This window comes from Homalodisca vitripennis, chromosome 1 (assembly GCF_021130785.1).
Source record: "Homalodisca vitripennis isolate AUS2020 chromosome 1, UT_GWSS_2.1, whole genome shotgun sequence".
Taxonomy (NCBI): Eukaryota; Metazoa; Arthropoda; class Insecta; order Hemiptera; family Cicadellidae; genus Homalodisca; species Homalodisca vitripennis.
This window is the reverse complement of record NC_060207.1, coordinates 83,378,599-83,398,496: the sequence shown is the minus strand read 5'-3', so window position 1 is coordinate 83,398,496 and position 19,898 is coordinate 83,378,599. Positions and strand designations below refer to the sequence as shown.

The following is a 19,898-nucleotide window of genomic DNA, read 5'->3' as shown; positions in this document are numbered from 1 at the left end:
CTTCGATACAATCATACGAAATAACTTCAACAAAAAATATAAGAATCACATTTGAAATAGATGGCAACCTGCGGTAAGGAAGAAATTGTTTGGTCATCTTGGTCGTTGATTGGTCAAGCTTTAGCCAACCTTTACAATACAGCTCCGCCCCTTCAATTCATCTGTGTGAGCGAATTTTTTATTGGCAGTTTCAGTTTGATACCTGTTGACTCAAGATGGCTTTCAACAGCGAGATCGTAATAGTTAACATTTTAATTGAATTGACGCGGTGTGAACTTGAAAACTTAATAAAGTATGTAACCCAGATGAAATTTGAATGTAACGAAATGAAATGTTGTTTCATCGGTATTAACATCTGAATAAATGTAGAAAAGATAGTGGTTACTTAAGATTAATTCTGTATCTAAACAGGGTACACAATATTTGCAATAAACAAACTGTATGTGTACAGTGTAGAAGCGCGGCGGCCGACACAAGCTTGGAAAGAGAGCGACCAGCGAGCCCCACAAAGCGGGCGATTTTTCATCTGCTGCCAATGAATGTGTCACAGTCCAGAGCAATTAAGCGACCGTCGCGTCGCTTTCAATATAGCGACCGCAGCGGCCACGGATTACTTTTCAACCCTCATTAACGTGTCCTGCCGCGCGCCGCGCCGGCCAGACATCCTCGGACAGCGGCAGCCGACAGTCCACTGTCCACTTTGTTGTGTTAGGCAATTCATCAGCTGGTTCCACAGCGATGACGTCAAGGGTGTCAACAACATATCTAATTTTACTCAGATGCGATGTTATTATTAACGTGAAGGATACTGAAAAGATTAAAAACAACACAATTTTTCATTCCGTATCCACAATTATTTACAGTTAAACTAACCATTAAAACAAAAAAAGGAATAATATTTTAAAGGGAATACCAGTAAAAATTGAAAAATATTTACTAACTATACTAGCATACTTCTCGTAGTTACAGATCTAGACGAGGGTTAAGTGTAATACATGCTCGCATAAGAGGTTCTCTTTATTGACGTGATTATTCATTATCAATTTTCAAATTCAATTCAAAATGAGACCAAACAATATGTAAAGTTTATTAGTAATGACAGACGGAAATAATGTAAGAGAGTCACGTAAGTTATTCGAGTAAAAAATAGGAACCCGAAACTAAATTTCAAAACTCTATCTATTCTCTTTCTCAACAGCGAAATCCAAAATCGCAGCGTTATATTCAATGTTTTAAGTTAGTAAACCAAGTAGATCTACAGCTAAGCGCCATGTCAGAAAATAACCAATTAGTAAAATTACGAACTGAGACTAAATATTATTTGTTTAATTTCTTTATTCGTACATTTTTACAGAGGCGAAATTCGGTCAACGTGGCACGTTCTTACACTTCATCTCACTTATAATCCACTACAATATTTTAAGCTTGTAACAACAATTACATTATATTGCACTTATTCAATATAAATTGTGTTAAAAAGTGTTTTACCCTATGTATTATTTACAGTCAAAAACTCGAACAACATAAATAAAAAAATTCTCAAAAAACAAGTGCTACGGTTTTGGTTGAACTTTATGCGTGTTCATCTGTAAATCTTAGCACTTTAGAAGAACAAAGTTTTACTTTTTTTCTAGCGGTTTAGGATGGCGAATGGTATACTTCCAGAGAATTCTGCAATAATTGCAGAGAAGGGAAATAGAAAGAGAAGCATGTACCTACAATTTTAGGTGTTTAAAATTACGATTTTTTACTGAAATAACCTGGTTTTGAATAGGAATAGGACACACCATAACATTTTGTAAAGCACTTTCCCGGTCGTTTCTACTGTGTTTGCACAGCTGCCAAATGAAACAAAACAAATATAATGTTCCATTAACAGACACTTCGATTGCCTACCATGATAATTTATCAGCGCCCAAAGAAATCGACCGGACAATTCAGTAATTAAGAGGAGCCGAAAGCGCTTTGAATGAATAACGAATTGTTCAGTTGGCAATTATTGAAATGCAAATGGGCCACTCGCGGCGCGCTCGCTGCAGCACCATCATGACGTGAGGTGCAGATGTCAGCTCCCGTGTCTAGCGTGTTACACGCCTGACACTACCGCGAGTTGGATACGCTGGAGCCGACAGAGTAACAATAGTACATTATAGTAAAACTGTGTAATTATACTATTCACATTACACAAATTATACAAGAGACTGGCCGTCCACACAGACAATTGATTGTGAACATACGCGACTGACAGTATGTCTATGTCATATTTATTAGGATGATGTTTTATATATTTGTACGGGGTACCTTTACTTTGTTCTACCTCCTACAATATGCCTCCAGTAAATTTGTTATAACTTTTCACAGAGTTTTAGGGATCGTAATAGCCCAGACGTTTTTTTTACGAAAAGAAACAAATTGATGTTATCCACACAGCTAAGATAAATAATTACTATGAATATTACAATAATGAATAAATATCTAATGTATATATCATCTAAAAACTGTTAAATCCATAATATTGAAAGTGCCGAAACATGGACTTAACTTAAACTTGCACTGGCATGTATCAAATAACTGTTAGCTGTATTGAGACCATCCTCTCAATTCACGCAACAGATTTCTAGGTTGTATTCAGCTGGAACAAGTCTTCAATCTTACTTATTAGTTACAAGCGGCCGATTTCTTTTACGATTCTTGCAATATATATACACACATATTTTACAAAAACAATTTTTAACACTATATTACTCTTCGAATATAATCAAAGAAATGTTGGACATAATTAAGAAGGGCCAAGAAGCCAAAATAAACAAGAAAGAAAAGAGTCGTAAATTTGGTAGCCTGTTAGAAAAAAGCCATATTGATAGTTGGTTGGTTAAAAACCATAGTGCTTCACTCACTTGCGGATATATATCACTGCTATTAGCAGTTTCGATTTTGCCTAAAAATAATAAAAACTGAGTTAAAAATATCTTAAGGTTTTAATGGTGCCGTTTATTGTTTCAACAAGATTTGATCTGTAAATCCTTTCATTACATATTCGTGCACCACCACCCCCTTAATTCTATATTACAATAATTTAAATACCATTTTCAAATACTTACACCATTCTTTATTGAAACAGCAACATGAAACAAAAACAAACAGTTATAGTTAATTTAAAGAAAAACAGCATTACTATTATATCATAAACATTCACATAATACTGTACCGTATTAACTTAATGTAGTTCTTTAATTTTGACTTATTGTATTTTCTACATTGATTTAGTTATACAATCGAATAAATATAAATAAAAGAAAACATCAAGGATAAAAGTATAATAATAATGAAAATTTCACACATATTTACAAAAGCGAAATATCCCTTAACTTGCAAAAACCTCAGAAAATCTTGAATAGGACACTGTGCTAGTATAAATAAGAATACACTAATGTAGTAAATAATCGAAACAAAAACAGAGAATACAGTATTTTAACCATTTAACCAAACATACGAGATGGTTATGATGTTTATTATTTACAAAACCAAGTGAGCCCAGAGAAAGGGATGAAATGTCATATGTTATTAGTGCCAAGTTTTTAACATTCATGACGCGAATGGATTGCGTTACAAAACTCGACAGTTCTGATGTTTAAAATTCATGAACGATGTTGACGGCAAGTTTTCCGCTGAAAAAACAGTATTCAGGTTTTATTTTCTGCTTCATAACTAACTGCAGCAATAGTATACAATATTCCATACTTAAGTTGTTTTATTTTTGACACATATATTCCAGCACAGCTGTTTTGATTTTTCTTTAGGTATACGTCTTCAGTATTCTTATGACCTTCCTCATTGGGGACAAAAAAGGTTGTACAATTTCCTTGACAGCAGAAAATTGTGGCTACCACAGGGATTTCCTTCCGCTGGTAGTAACTCGATCGTGCTTAACTCAAACCTAATTCAAAAAGCAAATCAAAATTGATTCTGGAACATCAGAGTTTTGTTGAAATCAACAACTGCGTCCAACATTTTAACAGCCTCAATCTTAAAACAAATTCTGCAAAATCCAATTTAATAAATTTAGCTTTACGATCAGTAGATAGCCATGACGAGCCAGTGCTGTTATGTTGGCTGACACCATGCTGGAAGAAGTGTACTGTTCGAAATTCCTGGGAATATACCTAGACTTGGAATGATCACATCAACCACATTTGCTCCAAATTGGCCTCAGGCATTTATGTTTTGAGATCTCTAGCCAAATACTGTCCGAGTCAGGTTCTGATGGTGGCGTATTATGGCTTGATTTAACCCCATCTCACTTACCCATAAGAGCTGGCGTTGTGGGGAGCTTGTGCCAACAATCAATTCAAGCGATCCGCATTATCGCTAAGATGAAATGTAGAGAGTCGTGCAAGGAAGCCTTCAAAAATTTGTAACTGTTGACGCTGCCCAGTCTCTACATCTTGGAAACAACTCTATTTTGTATGTCTAAATGTGCCATGTCGACTGGCCGAGACATACATGTGTATGAGACTAGAGGCAGAGATAACTACCAAACTGGTAGACACAGAACGGTGGTTTATGAACGCTTGCCTTCACAGGCAGTTGTTCATTTTGTCAATAAATTAACAGATTCAATTAAGAACACTCCAACGCCCAAGGTGTTAAAAGCTCATTTAAAACACTTCTTAGTGTCAAACATTTTATAATGTTGACGAGTTTTTGGCATATAATCGGGAGACCACTAATGAAAAAGACTGACTGAATAGTCGCTGGAAGTGGGAATAATTGGTGAATGAATGGATGTAGGTAACTTTGCAATTTGTATGTATGAATGAGATTTCTAGTGGTGTGTATGAAAAAACCTTTAGCAAGAAAAATTTTACTTTTGCCATGCGTTGTATAATGTTTCGGCAATAAAAATCTAATTTGATTTGGTTTAATTAATGAATCACTCAAAACAACCGATGGAGCTGAGGTTAGCATCCTTTGTCTCACTTTACTTCTTCAGTACTGGAATCATCACGGCTACAACCATTATGTCCAAGATTCAGTATTTCTAAGTTTAACACAGTGGCTTCTGGGCTCAGCAAGTTTGTCTTTCCACCTCTGTCTGCTACAACTCAGACCGTAAACAGTCCCCACTCTTATTTGTTCAGTTTCCACTTCTGGGCTCAGCAAGTTTGTCTTTCCACCTCTGTCTGCTACAACTCAGACCGTAAACAGTCCCCACTCTTATTTGTTCAGTTTCCACTTCTGGGCTCAGCAAGTTTGTCTTTCCACCTCTGTCTGCTACAACTCAGACCGTAAACAGTCCCCACTCTTATTTGTTCAGTTTCCACTTCTGGGCTCAGCAAGTTTGTCTTTCCACCTCTGTCTGCTACAACTCAGACCGTAAACAGTCCCCACTCTTATTTGTTCAGTTTCCACTTCTGGGCTCAGCAAGTTTGTCTTTCCACCTCTGTCTGCTACAACTCAGACCGTAAACAGTCCCCACTCTTATTTGTTCAGTTTCCACTTCTGGGCTCAGCAAGTTTGTCTTTCCACCTCTGTCTGCTACAACTCAGACCGTAAACAGTCCCCACTCTTATTTGTTCAGTTTCCACTTCTGGGCTCAGCAAGTTTTGTCTTTCCACCTCTGTCTGCTACAACTCAGACCGTAAACAGTCCCCACTCTTATTTGTTCAGTTTCCACTTCTGGGCTCAGCAAGTTTGTCTTTCCACCTCTGTCTGCTACAACTCAGACCGTAAACAGTCCCCACTCTTATTTGTTCAGTTTCCACTTCTGGGCTCAGCAAGCTGTTTGTCTTTCCACCTCTGTCTGCTACAACTCAGAACGTAAACAGTCCCCACTCTTATTTGTTCAGTTTCCACTTCTGGGCTCAGCAAGCTGTTTGTCTTTCCACCTCTGTCTGCTACAACTCAGACCGTAAACAGTCCCCACTCTTATTTGTTCAGTTTCCACCCGTCGTACATATTTAAATACTTCTTATAACTACCATAACCAAATATCACTTGGGTTGGGCGCCTCCAGATGAAATCTAGTCCAGTAGTCCGCCAGTACCGAAAGCAATTTGAATGCAGTAATGTGCATCAAAGTATTACTGCACTCCTCCAATGCTGCCGAACAATTTATGATCTGCGAACACCGAATCATTCGGTGATAAGGATCATACGCCTTCCTTCTGATTTTCCAATTTGCTGCTGGCGGATTTAGGTGCAAACGAACTCCACCCTACATTGTCTTAAGTAAAAAACATATTGAAGAATCGATTGAGAAATAACACAATTATATCATTGGCTGCAGTTAAAATATGATGCAGAATAGAACACAGAACGATGTGAATATGGTTTTTGTCACCTAAAGTACGTAACGAGGTTCAGTACAATAATTAGGTAATGCTGTGTGACTTACCGTCCGACAGTTGACGTCGACCTTGTGTGTTCCGGCTATCAGCTTGACCACATCCACGTTACCGTGCTTGGCCGCCCAGTGGAGTGCCGTCTACAAAAACATCATACATTTATGTTCAGGTTCATGGTAGAAAATAATCAAGTTTTCATCAGTTCAAAACGGTTGAGGAAGAGTAGTTTAATATCGTTTGTATGATACATAATTATTCTTTAGGAACTTTACTTCAATACAAATCTACAAAATATTGCATTTAAAAATTCAATTAAACTGAAAAAAAAAAAAAAAAAAAACAAACACGAAACAATAAGTATTTTAAACATTTGTACGGACAAACGCAATGGACTACGGCGATTTTTATTACGATGAAATTAACCTCACAATTAATTAAACTATAAACAAATAAATATAAACCCTTGCCCGTAAATACACATCGTTCCAACAATGTGTTAATGAACTAAGCAATCTCTCATGGCAAAGTTTTTAGAATGTTATGATTATACTTTTAATGAGAAAATTACTTGAGATATATAATATATACATTTTTTGTCATAATTAGGGTACACAAACACATGTTCAATCCTTCTTGAGAACAGAATTGTTCAAATTTTTAATAGAAGTCAATAATTATTATGTACTGTATGTTTCGTACTTGTATAGTTATGATTAGAATGTAATTCGAGCTTTGTAAAATCTCATTTAATGTTGTATATGTTAACATATCTTTTGTTCGTACATTGAAAATGTTAAAAAGAAAATCAACCCCCCAAAAGCGAATAATAATATCGATTACAGCAATACATGTCTTGAATACATAAGGTTGTTGAATTATACTGTATGAAATCATAGCTACAAAATAGTTTTAGTTACGAAACACCTAGAAACAATTCAAAGAAATCAACATTTAAAATATGAAACCTACTTTATAAAATAAACACAGTCATTGAAACAAATACACAAAAGACCAGAAAGTCTTTAAATAGCTACAGAAAGAAGGTAAACGTAACGTATATAGAACGATTTCCAGCCCTCGAGAGAACCTAACACCAGAGCGGTAGCTCCAGTGATAGCGTCGCGGTGGCAGCGTCTCGGCACCTCAGCGAGACAAACTGCCGCCCTTGTCGACAACTCTAAAATTAAACAAACACCGCGAGCGTTGGGCGTCATTTTTCTCTGGCGCTGACAGGAATTCAGTTACAGATGTGACGTGTGGGAACAGGAGGAATGCGTGGGGACGGAGAGACATGTATACGGCGACCGGAGCTCCATCTGGCCGTGGCCGTGTATCACACGTGTCGACAGGGGCACAATGACAACATTAGCGACATTAGGAGAATTACGGTGATCACTCATCAGTCATCGCAGACAATTCTTTATATACGACATCAGACGAGGCGCGAGCCACCCTGTGCCATCAGAAACAAAAACATTGTCTCAGAATCGCAAATCAGCAGTCGTTGGAAATAAATAATCTAGGAGCTGTGTTTGAAGTGAATTTTGTACTCGAGTTGATACTGTCCATTAGATAATGAGTTGCGTTACAAAATAACCATCGATAGGAGAATTAAAAAAGAGTTGTAGCTGAGGTTTCAAGTTGAAGATTTTCAGAGTTGAACTGAGCTCCAGCCAAATAAGTTGCCAAAGGGGCACGTAATTAAATATTTCTTCCAATTTCCCAAATCCCATCTCAAACTAGTACAGAAACAGCATTCTCGAGTAATCAATGATTATATCCTAACCAATTCCGCAAAAATAATGTCACCCAACGATAAAGTAACTTTTATAATAATGTAAAATTTCACTTGTTTTATGGCCTTGTATACTCAAAACATGATTATATATTCAACACTGCCAGTTTCAACAATTGATTCCTTACTGTTCCTCTATTAATTTCTTTATTACAAGCTGCACAAAGGGAAATCGAAGAAAGGTGCTGTTATCCAAATTCGGTAATTTTTAAATTCTTACTTTACATGACTAAGGGCACTGATATACCATGCTGGATCAGCAGCTCTTAATAGATCCTTGCAGACGTAGTAATAATAATAAAACTTCAAACCTTGATTAATGTAACATCAAAAGCAATAAAAACTAAGAGCTGAGGCAATGAAATTCCTTGCCGCACGACACCCGGTAGGACAGGATGGACACATGGTTCGTTCAAATGATTCCGTACATTCGCCTGGGAATCATAATTAGTCTCCGAGGAATGTTCACGTGTCTTGCTGCTTCCGGACTTCGGATTGCATTTACCTGCATCATTTTCCTACTTCAAGGGTCCATTTTGCAATGGACCTCTTCTGGGCGAGTAGGACTTCTGCTTGAAAAGCAAGAGAATTGAGTGATATTTAGCTTTTAAACATTTGCAAGCTTTCACAGATCAGTAATAAAGATGTTGAGCGGTAGAGGCCTTAATTAAACATGATACCGCGTTGAGTGGGGCAGACGCCTTACAGCGCGGCGCATGATCACAGTGAGACTAGTTGGTCTCCCTCAGTATAGATCTGCAGGGAAGTTGGTAAAAGGATTGACGATCGTAAGGCTTTCAGTTTGTTGTCTGTCTTCCGCCTGATCAGGCCTATTGCAATAAGAACGAAACATCCCCTTATAGTTCAGATGGAGCTTCAAACCTAGAAGAACGTAACTTAATAGAAGAACTTAATAGTGGCCCTCTTATCCCCTTCTGGAGAACCGAAAAGGTGCAAACCCTGCACTACACTGATAAAAACTGCACTATGAACAGATTAGCCAACATCACAGTTTGGATTTTGGCCATTTCCAGTTTTTGAACTGTACGACCACGATACCCGTGATGTGTGGTCAGGTGTGTTGGCAGGTGCATTGCCAGGCCCGAGGTGCCAGCAGATGTCCGCCCTCTACTTACCGAACCTCCGGTAGCCTCTGAGCTATCACTCCACTCTCCCTCACATTTCAATCATACCCCTTCTACAAACTGCGTCGTTTATCTTGCTAATTTTCGAGCCAAGCCGACAGAGACATTCTTGTAGCATTCACTTCAATTATCTTACAAAAAGAGGTCTATAATTATAGATCGTCTTTGAACACGAAACAACTCTAACTACAAGTCGAACAGTTACTAGAAGAAGTTACCAAGTTTCTAGATATATACCATGAGTTCTAGAATCAAAATTCTAAACAAGAAAAATTCTAGATTTGTGTATTTAAAGAGTAAGCGTCTTAAATGAAAAAGCGAAACACTACATTTAATGTACTTAATATGGTTTTGTTTTAGCTTTATTCCACACGTCCTCACCGGTCACTGATTGTGCAATGTTCTCAATCGGCATAATGGAGAAAGTCGACATTAAGGTAAAGAAGTGTTGCGGTCACGGAAGGAATTTGAACCCAAGCTAACTTTAACTTAAATCAAAACAGTTTGACCCGTGTGGCAAATGGCTCTAAAACTCTCAGGAACCACTAGTGGCCCTTACGGGATAAGCGTATGAAACATCAAAAAGGCATTCTTTAATGATACGGTAAACGGTATGAACATTTCAATTTCAATATAATTTCAATTAACACTAGAGTTAAATATACGTAGTTGTTTATAATATTAAGCGCTATGATGTAACAAAATATTTTTATTTTCATCATCGACAACAAGGGTTATCTAACAAGGCTTCCATACCAAACAGAGTAGTATTACTACTATTTTATCACACTGCACAAATAAAAGCAGTTGTTGTAAACTTTGTCCAAAAAGTGACTGTTTATCGCACTTTACATGAGAGAGCTGAAAAATCAGCTGAGGTTCAATTTGTTTTCAGTGACCTGACCTCAAACTTTGATACTTTTTCAGTACAGTAAATAAACACCTGTTTTTGATATGTAAACCTGCCAGTATGACTATGCCAGTAATAAATACTTGACAGTATGATATTACACAGCAAAAATTATATAAAACGTAAAAATAATTTTGTTTCTTATATTATAAAACCCGTTGTACATTACACGTAGCAAAAGAGTCTTTTGGCGCTTAATTGTATTTCATTCGCCTCGTTTGTAAAACACGACTGCGCACCGTAAACAGCCACTATTGATCGTAGTGTTGATTAACCTCTTCAAGAAGTATATCGAGCGTAATGTTGAAATGCTTCGGGCATTTGTATGTATGAAGAGCCTGTCCAATCTTTTTGGAACAATTGTGGCATAAGTATGCCATACGAACATGTATATAATAGGTAATTTTACGTTATTTGTAATACAACAATTGATCATAGTCTGAAAAGGTTCGGAGAGGTGAGAGTTCATGAGCAACCTCCAAACATGCTTAATTTGTTGATTCAAATTTAGAAATACAATTTGGTATTGGTATCGTTAGAGTTCAAGAAAGAAAATATTTGGACTCTAGAAGTCAGAAATGTAATTTATGCCACTCATCCCACAATGGATTGGGAGATTCTTGGCTTACATAATCAAGATTGGAACTGACCCAAGGATATATCACTGCAGTACTCCACTGGCAATTGTGGTTTTGATAAAGTTCGTTTAGGTGACCTGAACAAGCGCTCTCTAGCAATAAGATTGGAAGACTGTAAATTGGGAAGTAGGCCACCGATGATAAATGTTTTCAACTCGAGTAAAAATCCGCATGATGCGAATAATCAAAATGATATTCTGGCTTTAGTTTAGTGACTTTATGCAATTCAAATGTTTAAAAATGTAGTTCCTCGTATATTTAGTTCCATTTAATTGAATCGTTCAAATAGGTATAGTGTTCTTTCGGCTCAATAAATTCTATTAGAGTGACTTATACGAAAGTGAGAAATGCGATACTCGGCCCTTTTGTATCAATTTAATGACCAGGTTTACCAGAAAGTTATACGTGTCTCTTAATAATGTTCGATCTGATGTTACCTACATCCATTCTGAACGATGTTCATCCGAACTTACATAGCGACTAGTTTAGACTCAACAGCAGTTGTAGACAACGCTGATACACGTTGGGACTTGTGAATTATAACAAATTCACGGACATTACGAGCAAGATTAGTGTTCAGCAACAAGGATATATCTCTACTGTCTACATCATGCTCTGCATTACCCGAACACGGACACCGGCTAATATCCCATCGGTCCTTTCTTACACCTGCTCGCCGTTCGCTAACCAGACTAAATGTGCCCTTCTTATAATTGTACATGCTGCAGCCCTTGTTAATGCCGGCCCTAATACGGGGTCATTTACAACCCTGTTCTCGCCCTAAACGTCGCCCTTAGGGGTCTTGTAGCTGCCGGGGGACCTTGGTTTTGATGGACTTCTAAATTGCTGTTTATCTTGTAATTGCTGCGATGAAAGTTTCACAATATTTCAAATTCCTTTGCACATCTGTTTAGAGTTAAGAGACATATCAGAGCATCAGACTAACACACAGGCGGTTTACACTCTTGATACACTGAGGGCACATTTTCATAATCACTGGGACTAAGACAATCTATTAAGGGTTATACAAGTAACAATATACATTTCAGCTATAGTGGTATTACATTTCGAAAATCAAAATCAAAACCTACCAAATTCTATAGAGTTTACAATACACATCCTAAGTAAAAATAACATCGACCTGTTGTTTTGAAACAGCAATGTTGTAAATACAGCATCATCTATTTACCTTAAGAGTTACTACAGAAGCGCATCAACATACACAAAGGACGAATAAAACTGGAAATCAATATCAATACACCTTTTATACAAATTGATATATGCATATCATTAGATATACGACTAAACACTTTTCTTTTTCTGAATTTAATTCAGACTGACACTTAATGCTTAACAATACATTAAATAGTTACTGCATTACTTACAAATTTAATTTCCGTAATTTTTGTTACTTTTGCATTTAAGTAACTTTTTATGCTAGTATTTAGCTTAATTAGCTGGCAAAATAATCGATTTTCCACCACCCAATATGAAATTCTATCTTTTCTTTTTATTTATTCCTGTATTTTTTAACACACCGAGGCACAAATCACACACAACATCGTTGTACATTGTCATTTAACCATATGATAGGATTGGTCCCTTGTATACAAAAATGTAACTACATAAAGTCATGTCTGGTATAACGTTGGAAATCACAAGGACCACGATACAGTGTGCAATAATATTGAACCAATTTAATTTCTACAATATAAATTCTCCAAAAGTTTTTACACAATTTAGAAAAGTATTACTTTCTAGTAAAAAAATATAAAAAAGATTATTCTATTTTACCAAAAACCCACACCAACTCTGCTCTAACATTGACCATTTTGAATTATTTTATTATCAACAAATTTCTTCACCGAAAATAAATATTTAAATTGAGAAATATAGTTTAGAAATTCAGAACATATAATATAAATAAGTATATGCATTTAAATATGAACAAACAGAAGAAGTCCGAAATTGAAGACAAACTCGAATTAACATTTCCCGTATTACCTGTGCCTTAAAATTGAAAAGGTAAGTTTCCTTCCATAACATAATTTACAAATAGTTCTGTGTGAATAATAAAGAAACGCCAATACTAATACATCTCCCTCCTCCATTTACAAATTACATAACACTGATGAGTCTTTAATTATACAACTCCAACATTCCGTAACAGGTTGATTTCATGTAAACATGAATCTTTTTAAGGTGATTATTGCCTATAATGAAAACTTTTACTTAAAATGTTAAAGAAATTAACCATTTTGAAACAATATATTATTGTAATTGATGTCCGGTTAATTGAAAGACTATTTATACACTATACACTAGGTTGGATTTAATCCTGATAGGTTTAGGTTACCAGAATCGCAACCCTTATTCCCACTTAAAATTAATCATAGTTGTACAATTTGAATAGACTAAGAAAACAGGCCATAGGCGTGTTTGGAATGACTTTGGTTGCTAAGGCAACTAGAGAACCGACAGCAATAAATCAGCTGTTCGGTGGTAACTAGGAGGTAACACAGTCACACAGAGACAATAAAAGCTAATATTGTTGCCGTACAGTTGGTACTACTGTTCCATGTTCCTGGGGCTGCAGATCACCGTAAATATCCTGGGCTGACCACCCGCTTCACTTCTACATTTTGTAACTCCACGGACTGTGCGTTTATCACTAATATACTTGTTACAGCGGTAAATAAAATGGATCTACTTATGACAACAGTGGCTTTTAAATCCAACCCCATATATAGCACACGAAAAAGTACTGTAGGGATCCAAAATATGGAATTTTACCATTATTCATCAGTGAACATTTTTATATGAAACCAACCAAATTTAAAACTTACGTAAAAGTGTTCAGTAACGGTCAGCCCAATCCCTGGAGTGATATGCACAATTATAGAAACCGATGTTGCCTATATAGAAATGAAGCGTCATGCCAAATTTGAAGATTTTTGGAAAATGTTTTTCGAGATATCGTGCGGACATACAGGCATACAGAAATAAAAATCTTCCAGGGCGACCATCTAACGCTGAGCGTAATATTTAATTTTGGGTGATAAGAATCTCACGCGTAGCTTGATTATTATTAAATAGCTCTTCTTGTAGACTAAAGTAGATAGCTACTGGATGAACCAGATGAGCTGTATTGTACTCTAGCAGTGATGTCAAACTATGCAACACTAAGAATTCGTCGTGTTGCAGAGAGGACGTTATCTCGTCGCCGAGTAGTTAGGTTGGTTGTCATCTATTTATTGGTCTCTTATCTCAATACTGTAGTGATAATATTGAGTAAAAGAATACTGACATTATAGCAAGTACTACATATTATTGAATAGACACTATACTGTATCGATTGTTTTGGATTTCTTCAGACGGACGTCAACTCCAGACTGCAAGAGTCAAATCTTTGGCTGTGTCAGACTTCAGGCGTTGCACAAAGAAGAGGGCGAACTGGAGCTAAACTCTACATTAACATTGAATCAACCCTTCCCACCATCATAGGTGTGTTATGTGAGAAATGCCTCTGAAATGAATTGTACCTAAACTGTAATGAAAGGAATATACTTGTGGTTACGTATAACTGTTTAACAAGAAGAAAACTCCCATTCAATCGAAATCTCAATATAATGCAAATATTATTACAAATACTTCCGTAAGGAATTTATAGTGCTGTCTATTAATTAAATCAAACAATATTATGACTTTAAAGTTTAAATCCATTAATATTTCTGAAAAATAAATTGATTTCCAAGTTTCATAAAATACAAAACTCATAATGTTTTACAGAGAAATTTAAGTTTTTAGAACAAAACAACCAGTAATGTAATAAGAAGTAATTATTGGGTGGGGGGAGGAGAAAGAGGGGGAGGTGAGGTTAATGTTTTAAATAGTACCAGTCAGCCACAGGGACTCCTAACAACCCCTGGTTTAGGATTCTCAAGTCAGAGGTCAGTTCTGACTTCACGACTAAACTCCAAGTAAAGAACTACTGTTGCGGGGTTGGGAAGAGGGGATTAATTCCTGATAATAATTACAACCCCGTATTCAATTGACATGACTTTTAAAAATAGATTGTAATAGGTTTCATTGTTGTGGCGCCATTACTCAATTCAAAGGACAGATGTTTAAACATTTGAAGATGATGGGGAGAAGATGCATTGCAGTAAAATTCGATACATAATACCTGTACATTCTTATGTGTATACTTTGTTTAGAGTTGTATACGAGGTATCTTGCCCGGTTTACTTATATGTACTTTACAATTAGTTTCGTTCCCACATAAAACCCTGACGAGTTATCTTTGTCCATTGTAACGGAATAGAGAACTTACTTAAGGTAACATTAACAATTTTTAATTTATTTATAATCGATTTATTTTAGAGTAAAACTTTGACGAGCGGCTATCGAGACACCTGATTGAGAGCCTGATGCGAGGCTAATTACATCGGACCAGCTGATTACATTAGGTTATGTCAGGTTGTGGCGGCCGGAAGCAACGGATACACCTGTCCTACAGACGATCTTATGTTGCCGCATACAGGTATATCGGGCGATTACAGTGTTTAAACAAAATTAGACTCGTTGCATTTACATACATTTATTTCTAATTGTGGATTTATTGACGACAAACAACCGGATCGCGTGCACTCGAATGGTTTGTGTTTATAGCGGCGATAACAAACTCACACTATAATTGACACAATAATGGCAATAATAGAGAACATAACAATCTTGGGACGATTGCTTAGCAGGTGACAGGATAAAACAATTTAAATTTACCGTTAAACACAATTATGTAAAAACAGAAGAAAACACTTACGGATAGTACAAAATAACATAAATAAAAAGTAACAAAAATATGAATAGGTACTAAGAGAAAGTTAACATTACTAAACAGCTAGCAAGACAATACGCAACATTTACTTTCGAGATCGAACAAGTCTATTATTGATTATCAGGATACTGTATTAACTACAGACCATCCAAACAAACCTAATGTTTGTGAACTCATTTTGAAACATATTCCTTGTAATCACAATTACATAATTCTTAGTTTAGAAATTACACTTTAAAATAAAAGAGTTGTATTGATAAATTATTGTTTGTTTTATCAAACGTTTATCAAAATACCGATCTTAAAATATTAAGATATTTTACCAATTTTGATTCTTGCATAAATTAAAACACTGCTAGTTGATAGTATAAAATATTAAAACTACAACTTTGCGTCAATTACAGATAGTATATGTCCATCTTGCAAATCCTTTTAAATACTTAATACATTACCAGTTATGTCGCTGTACGTTCTAAAATCTACAATAAAATCTATTTTGATGGATTCATAACAATACAATAATTTATTTAGTATAATCAAACAGAGCGCACTTTAGAACCGAACACAAGAAATATAAGCGTGATAACATATCTAAGTTAACAACTGAACATTTGCGACTTATTAACCATAATAAATCAGAATAAACTGAACATATACAAATAGTTACAACAAAAGCTGAAATTAATACATTTCAATGCCAACTAAAGCGCTACTGTAAAATTTAGGAATGTTTACAGGTATTAAATGACAGTATATAATTATTTAAATGTGATTTGTTTGTAAACACAAGGTAACATTTTAACATAGTGGAAACATAAATAACAAAAACTGCAAATGACATACCGTATCTGTAGTTGGCGAGTCTGAGCGGCTCGTTATCGTTTTTTACGTTGGTATTATAGGTAACCATAATGGGAACAAGAAAATAGCAGAATAAATAAATTTCCAATCTAACCCGGTACAGTCTTGATAGATTTTAACACTTGAGGAATAAACAATGTGCAGCTTAACTATTCTAACACACAAAACATCATTTTATAATAACTCGGTGCATAGACCTTTATTATTTAAACAATGAAATGAAACCCAATTCGATTAACAAAAATGTGAATATACATGTGGCAAATCTCGAGACATATTTAATCTGTATACTTGAAATTTTGCACGAAACTTCATTTCTACATAGACAAGAATGAATCCTATGTTGATGCGTGTCCAACAGTGGATTTTGTCTGAGCACAATTGACATCTATCTATCACTCAGTAGAGTGACCCATTTCTCTTTTCTCTGACGGAGGGATGTAAACATTTATTTTCTATGACATTGTTTATCTGTCTGTCTGTCACGTGGTGCAGCGTATTCCTACCTTGTAACAATTACTAGACACGTATGTATAAACTAATGAATTGGGTATTACAGTAACACCACTAAGGAGTTGATTAACTGAATAAGATGCAACAAGATCCTGAACAGAACTTGAACATTATATACGCATAGATTTATCGCAATGACATCAAGAAACGCAGACAGGATGCAACAACACCAAAATAACATTATATACGTAAGCAACATATGTCACAATACCATCAAAGAACATGAATATAAAAATATAAATAAATCATTATAACATGCGATTTATTGATATGTTAATGAATGTATTTAATTGCTTAATTAATGAATGGGATGCGTCTATAACTATAAGAAAACTGAAGTAATGTATAGATAAGTAATGTATTAGCACAATACCAAGAGTCTAGCTTTGGAGGTTATATAATTTATAAGTTGCTGCTATAGAACTAGGTAAGATCTGAATGATCAAGATAGTTCAGTTTATTATTAACGACATATGATTTGAAAAGATAACATGTTTTCCAACTTTGCCATCGTTATACGAGTATGTTACATACACTACGTGTCCAGTGTCTCACCATCGCTGTTGGGTGCGGAAGTGTTCTTCAGTGTACCTGTTACAGTAGTCTAGCACACTCTGTTGTACTGTTGTCAACGTTGCCATCATTATACGAGTATGTTACATACACTACGTGTCCAGTGTCTCACCATCGCTGGTGGGTGCGGAAGTGTTGTTCAGTGTACCTGTTACAGTAGTCTAGCACACTCTGTTGTACTGTTGTCAACGTTGCCATCGTTATACGAGTATGTTACATACACTACGTGTCCAGTGTCTCACCATCGCTGGTGGGTGCGGAAGTGATGTTCAGTGTACCTGTTACAGTAGTCTAGCACACTCTGTTGTACTGTTGTCAACGTTGCCATCGTTATACGAGTATGTTACATACATTACGTGTCCAGTGTCTCACCATGCTGGTGGGTGCGGAAGTGTTGTTCAGTGTACCTGTTACAGTAGTCTAGCACACTCTGTTGAACTGTTGTCAACGTTGCCATCATTATACGAGTATGTTACATACACTACGTGTCCAGTGTCTCACCATCGCTGGTGGGTGAGGAAGTGTTCTTCAGTGTACCTGTTACAGTAGTCTAGCACACTCTGTTGTACTGTTGTCAACGTTGCCATCATTATACGAGTATGTTACATACACTACGTGTCCAGTGTCTCACCATCGCTGGTGGGTGCGGAAGTGTTCTTCAGTGTACCTGTTACAGTAGTCTAGCACACTCTGTTGTACTGTTGTCAACTTTGAAATCGTTATACGAGTATGTTACATACACTACGTGTCCAGTGTCTCACCATCGCTGGTGGGTGCGGAAGTGTTCTTCAGAGTACCTGTTACAGTAGTCTAGCACACTCTGTTGTACTGTTGTCAACGTTGCCATCATTATACGAGTATGTTACATACACTACGTGTCCAGTGTCTCACCATCGCTGGTGGGTGAGGAAGTGTTGTTCAGTGTACCTGTTACAGTAGTCTAGCACACTCTGTTGTACTGTTGTCAATTTTGACTGTGGTGAGTTAATCTGATATTGTAACACATGAAGATGATAGGATTCCAATCCTCGAAACGTAGTGTTCTATTTCTGTAACATACAACGGTGACAAAAGTCCAAAACCTGTAATCTTGTTATTATGGTAAAACGACACCAAAGTGGATGGAAGTATGATTGAGTCACCGGAGGTATGAATGAATGTACATGTGCCGCCCGCCCCACCTACATCACAAACACTATCAGTTCCCAGTAGTGATAGTACAATAACTTTTACGACACAAACAGCTGACTCCCTCCCTTCTCTTCTCCTTCCTGGAACCGGTCCTCAGACCGTCGTAAAGCTGTAAACATGTTATTGCTATGGATATCCATAGATTGACACTAGCGTATTTGACAAGTCAATAGCGATCCAAGAGTTGAACGCAAAGTTTTTCTAAGCACTGTTCATAGATGTCGTCCTTAAAGAGAAAACTAAATTATATACAATATTTATTACCGTCAACGCACACACGTAATTGTAATGTAATACAAATGCAAGTAGACTAGCTTCGTTTATTTTATTATTATAACATGCGATAGCAAAATTTAAAAAAAAGTACATGAAGTGAACGAAATTGCATTAGACATGCGTAGTTTCCAGTTACATGCGTTCGAGTAGTAAGTAAACTTTTCTTGATATTCAGACATTTTTTGTATCAATATAATTGAGATCATGTTTGATTATAAGAAACACATGTGTATACATATCTTACAAGCTCTACAATGTTTCTTTAATAGAAAGAGTTTATATTATTTAGGAGCTTACTATTGAAATCTATTTCTTAATAAATAGTCAGATTACAGCGGGAATAACATGGTGAAAACCTCAAACTGACATACAGATTTGTACATAACCGATTGTATAACAGCAACATGTACAATAAATAAGATGTTATAGCTTTTGTGTTGTGTCTATTTCAAAATTATTTAAATAATTGACTAATAATACTCTTACAGTACCGACAATGAATAGACATGAATTTCCCAAATAAATATTTATACACGTATTAAACAATATTCGACCAGGTGTTACACGTAAAACAATAATAAGTGAACAACTCTTACTATTCCACAGCGGAGCGTACGGTAACTCAAGATATCTGCCACTTAAAATACCGTTTACGTTGTACCAGTAGCTCGTAAAAACAACTAACCAGCTGTTCTTCCAGCAGTCGCACAAAAGAAACGCTTATTTGTCGCCGAAGTTGTCAACTCGGCCGGGGAATGCGGTCTGAAGATGACGAGCAGTCGACAATAGTGTTTACAGGCAACTACAGGACC

At 36.2% G+C, this 19,898-nt stretch overlaps 1 protein-coding gene across 10 annotated transcripts in view; it reads right to left on the bottom strand.

Moving 5' to 3' along the window:
• The window catches only part of LOC124365795 (ankyrin repeat domain-containing protein SOWAHC), a 244,344-nt gene that overhangs the window by 32,359 nt on the left and 192,087 nt on the right, over positions 1-19,898 (bottom strand). For all 10 annotated transcript variants that reach the window (XR_006922749.1, XR_006922750.1, XM_046821836.1 and 7 more), the window contains 2 exons: positions 6,398-6,487; positions 3,102-3,107 (listed from right to left, as the gene is read on the bottom strand). Coding sequence is in view for 8 of the 10 variants with exons in the window: in XM_046821836.1 (XP_046677792.1) it covers positions 3,102-3,107; positions 6,398-6,487 (96 nt within the window). In the remaining 2 variants the exon portion in view is untranslated. The remainder of the gene's footprint in view (positions 1-3,101; positions 3,108-6,397; positions 6,488-19,898) is intronic.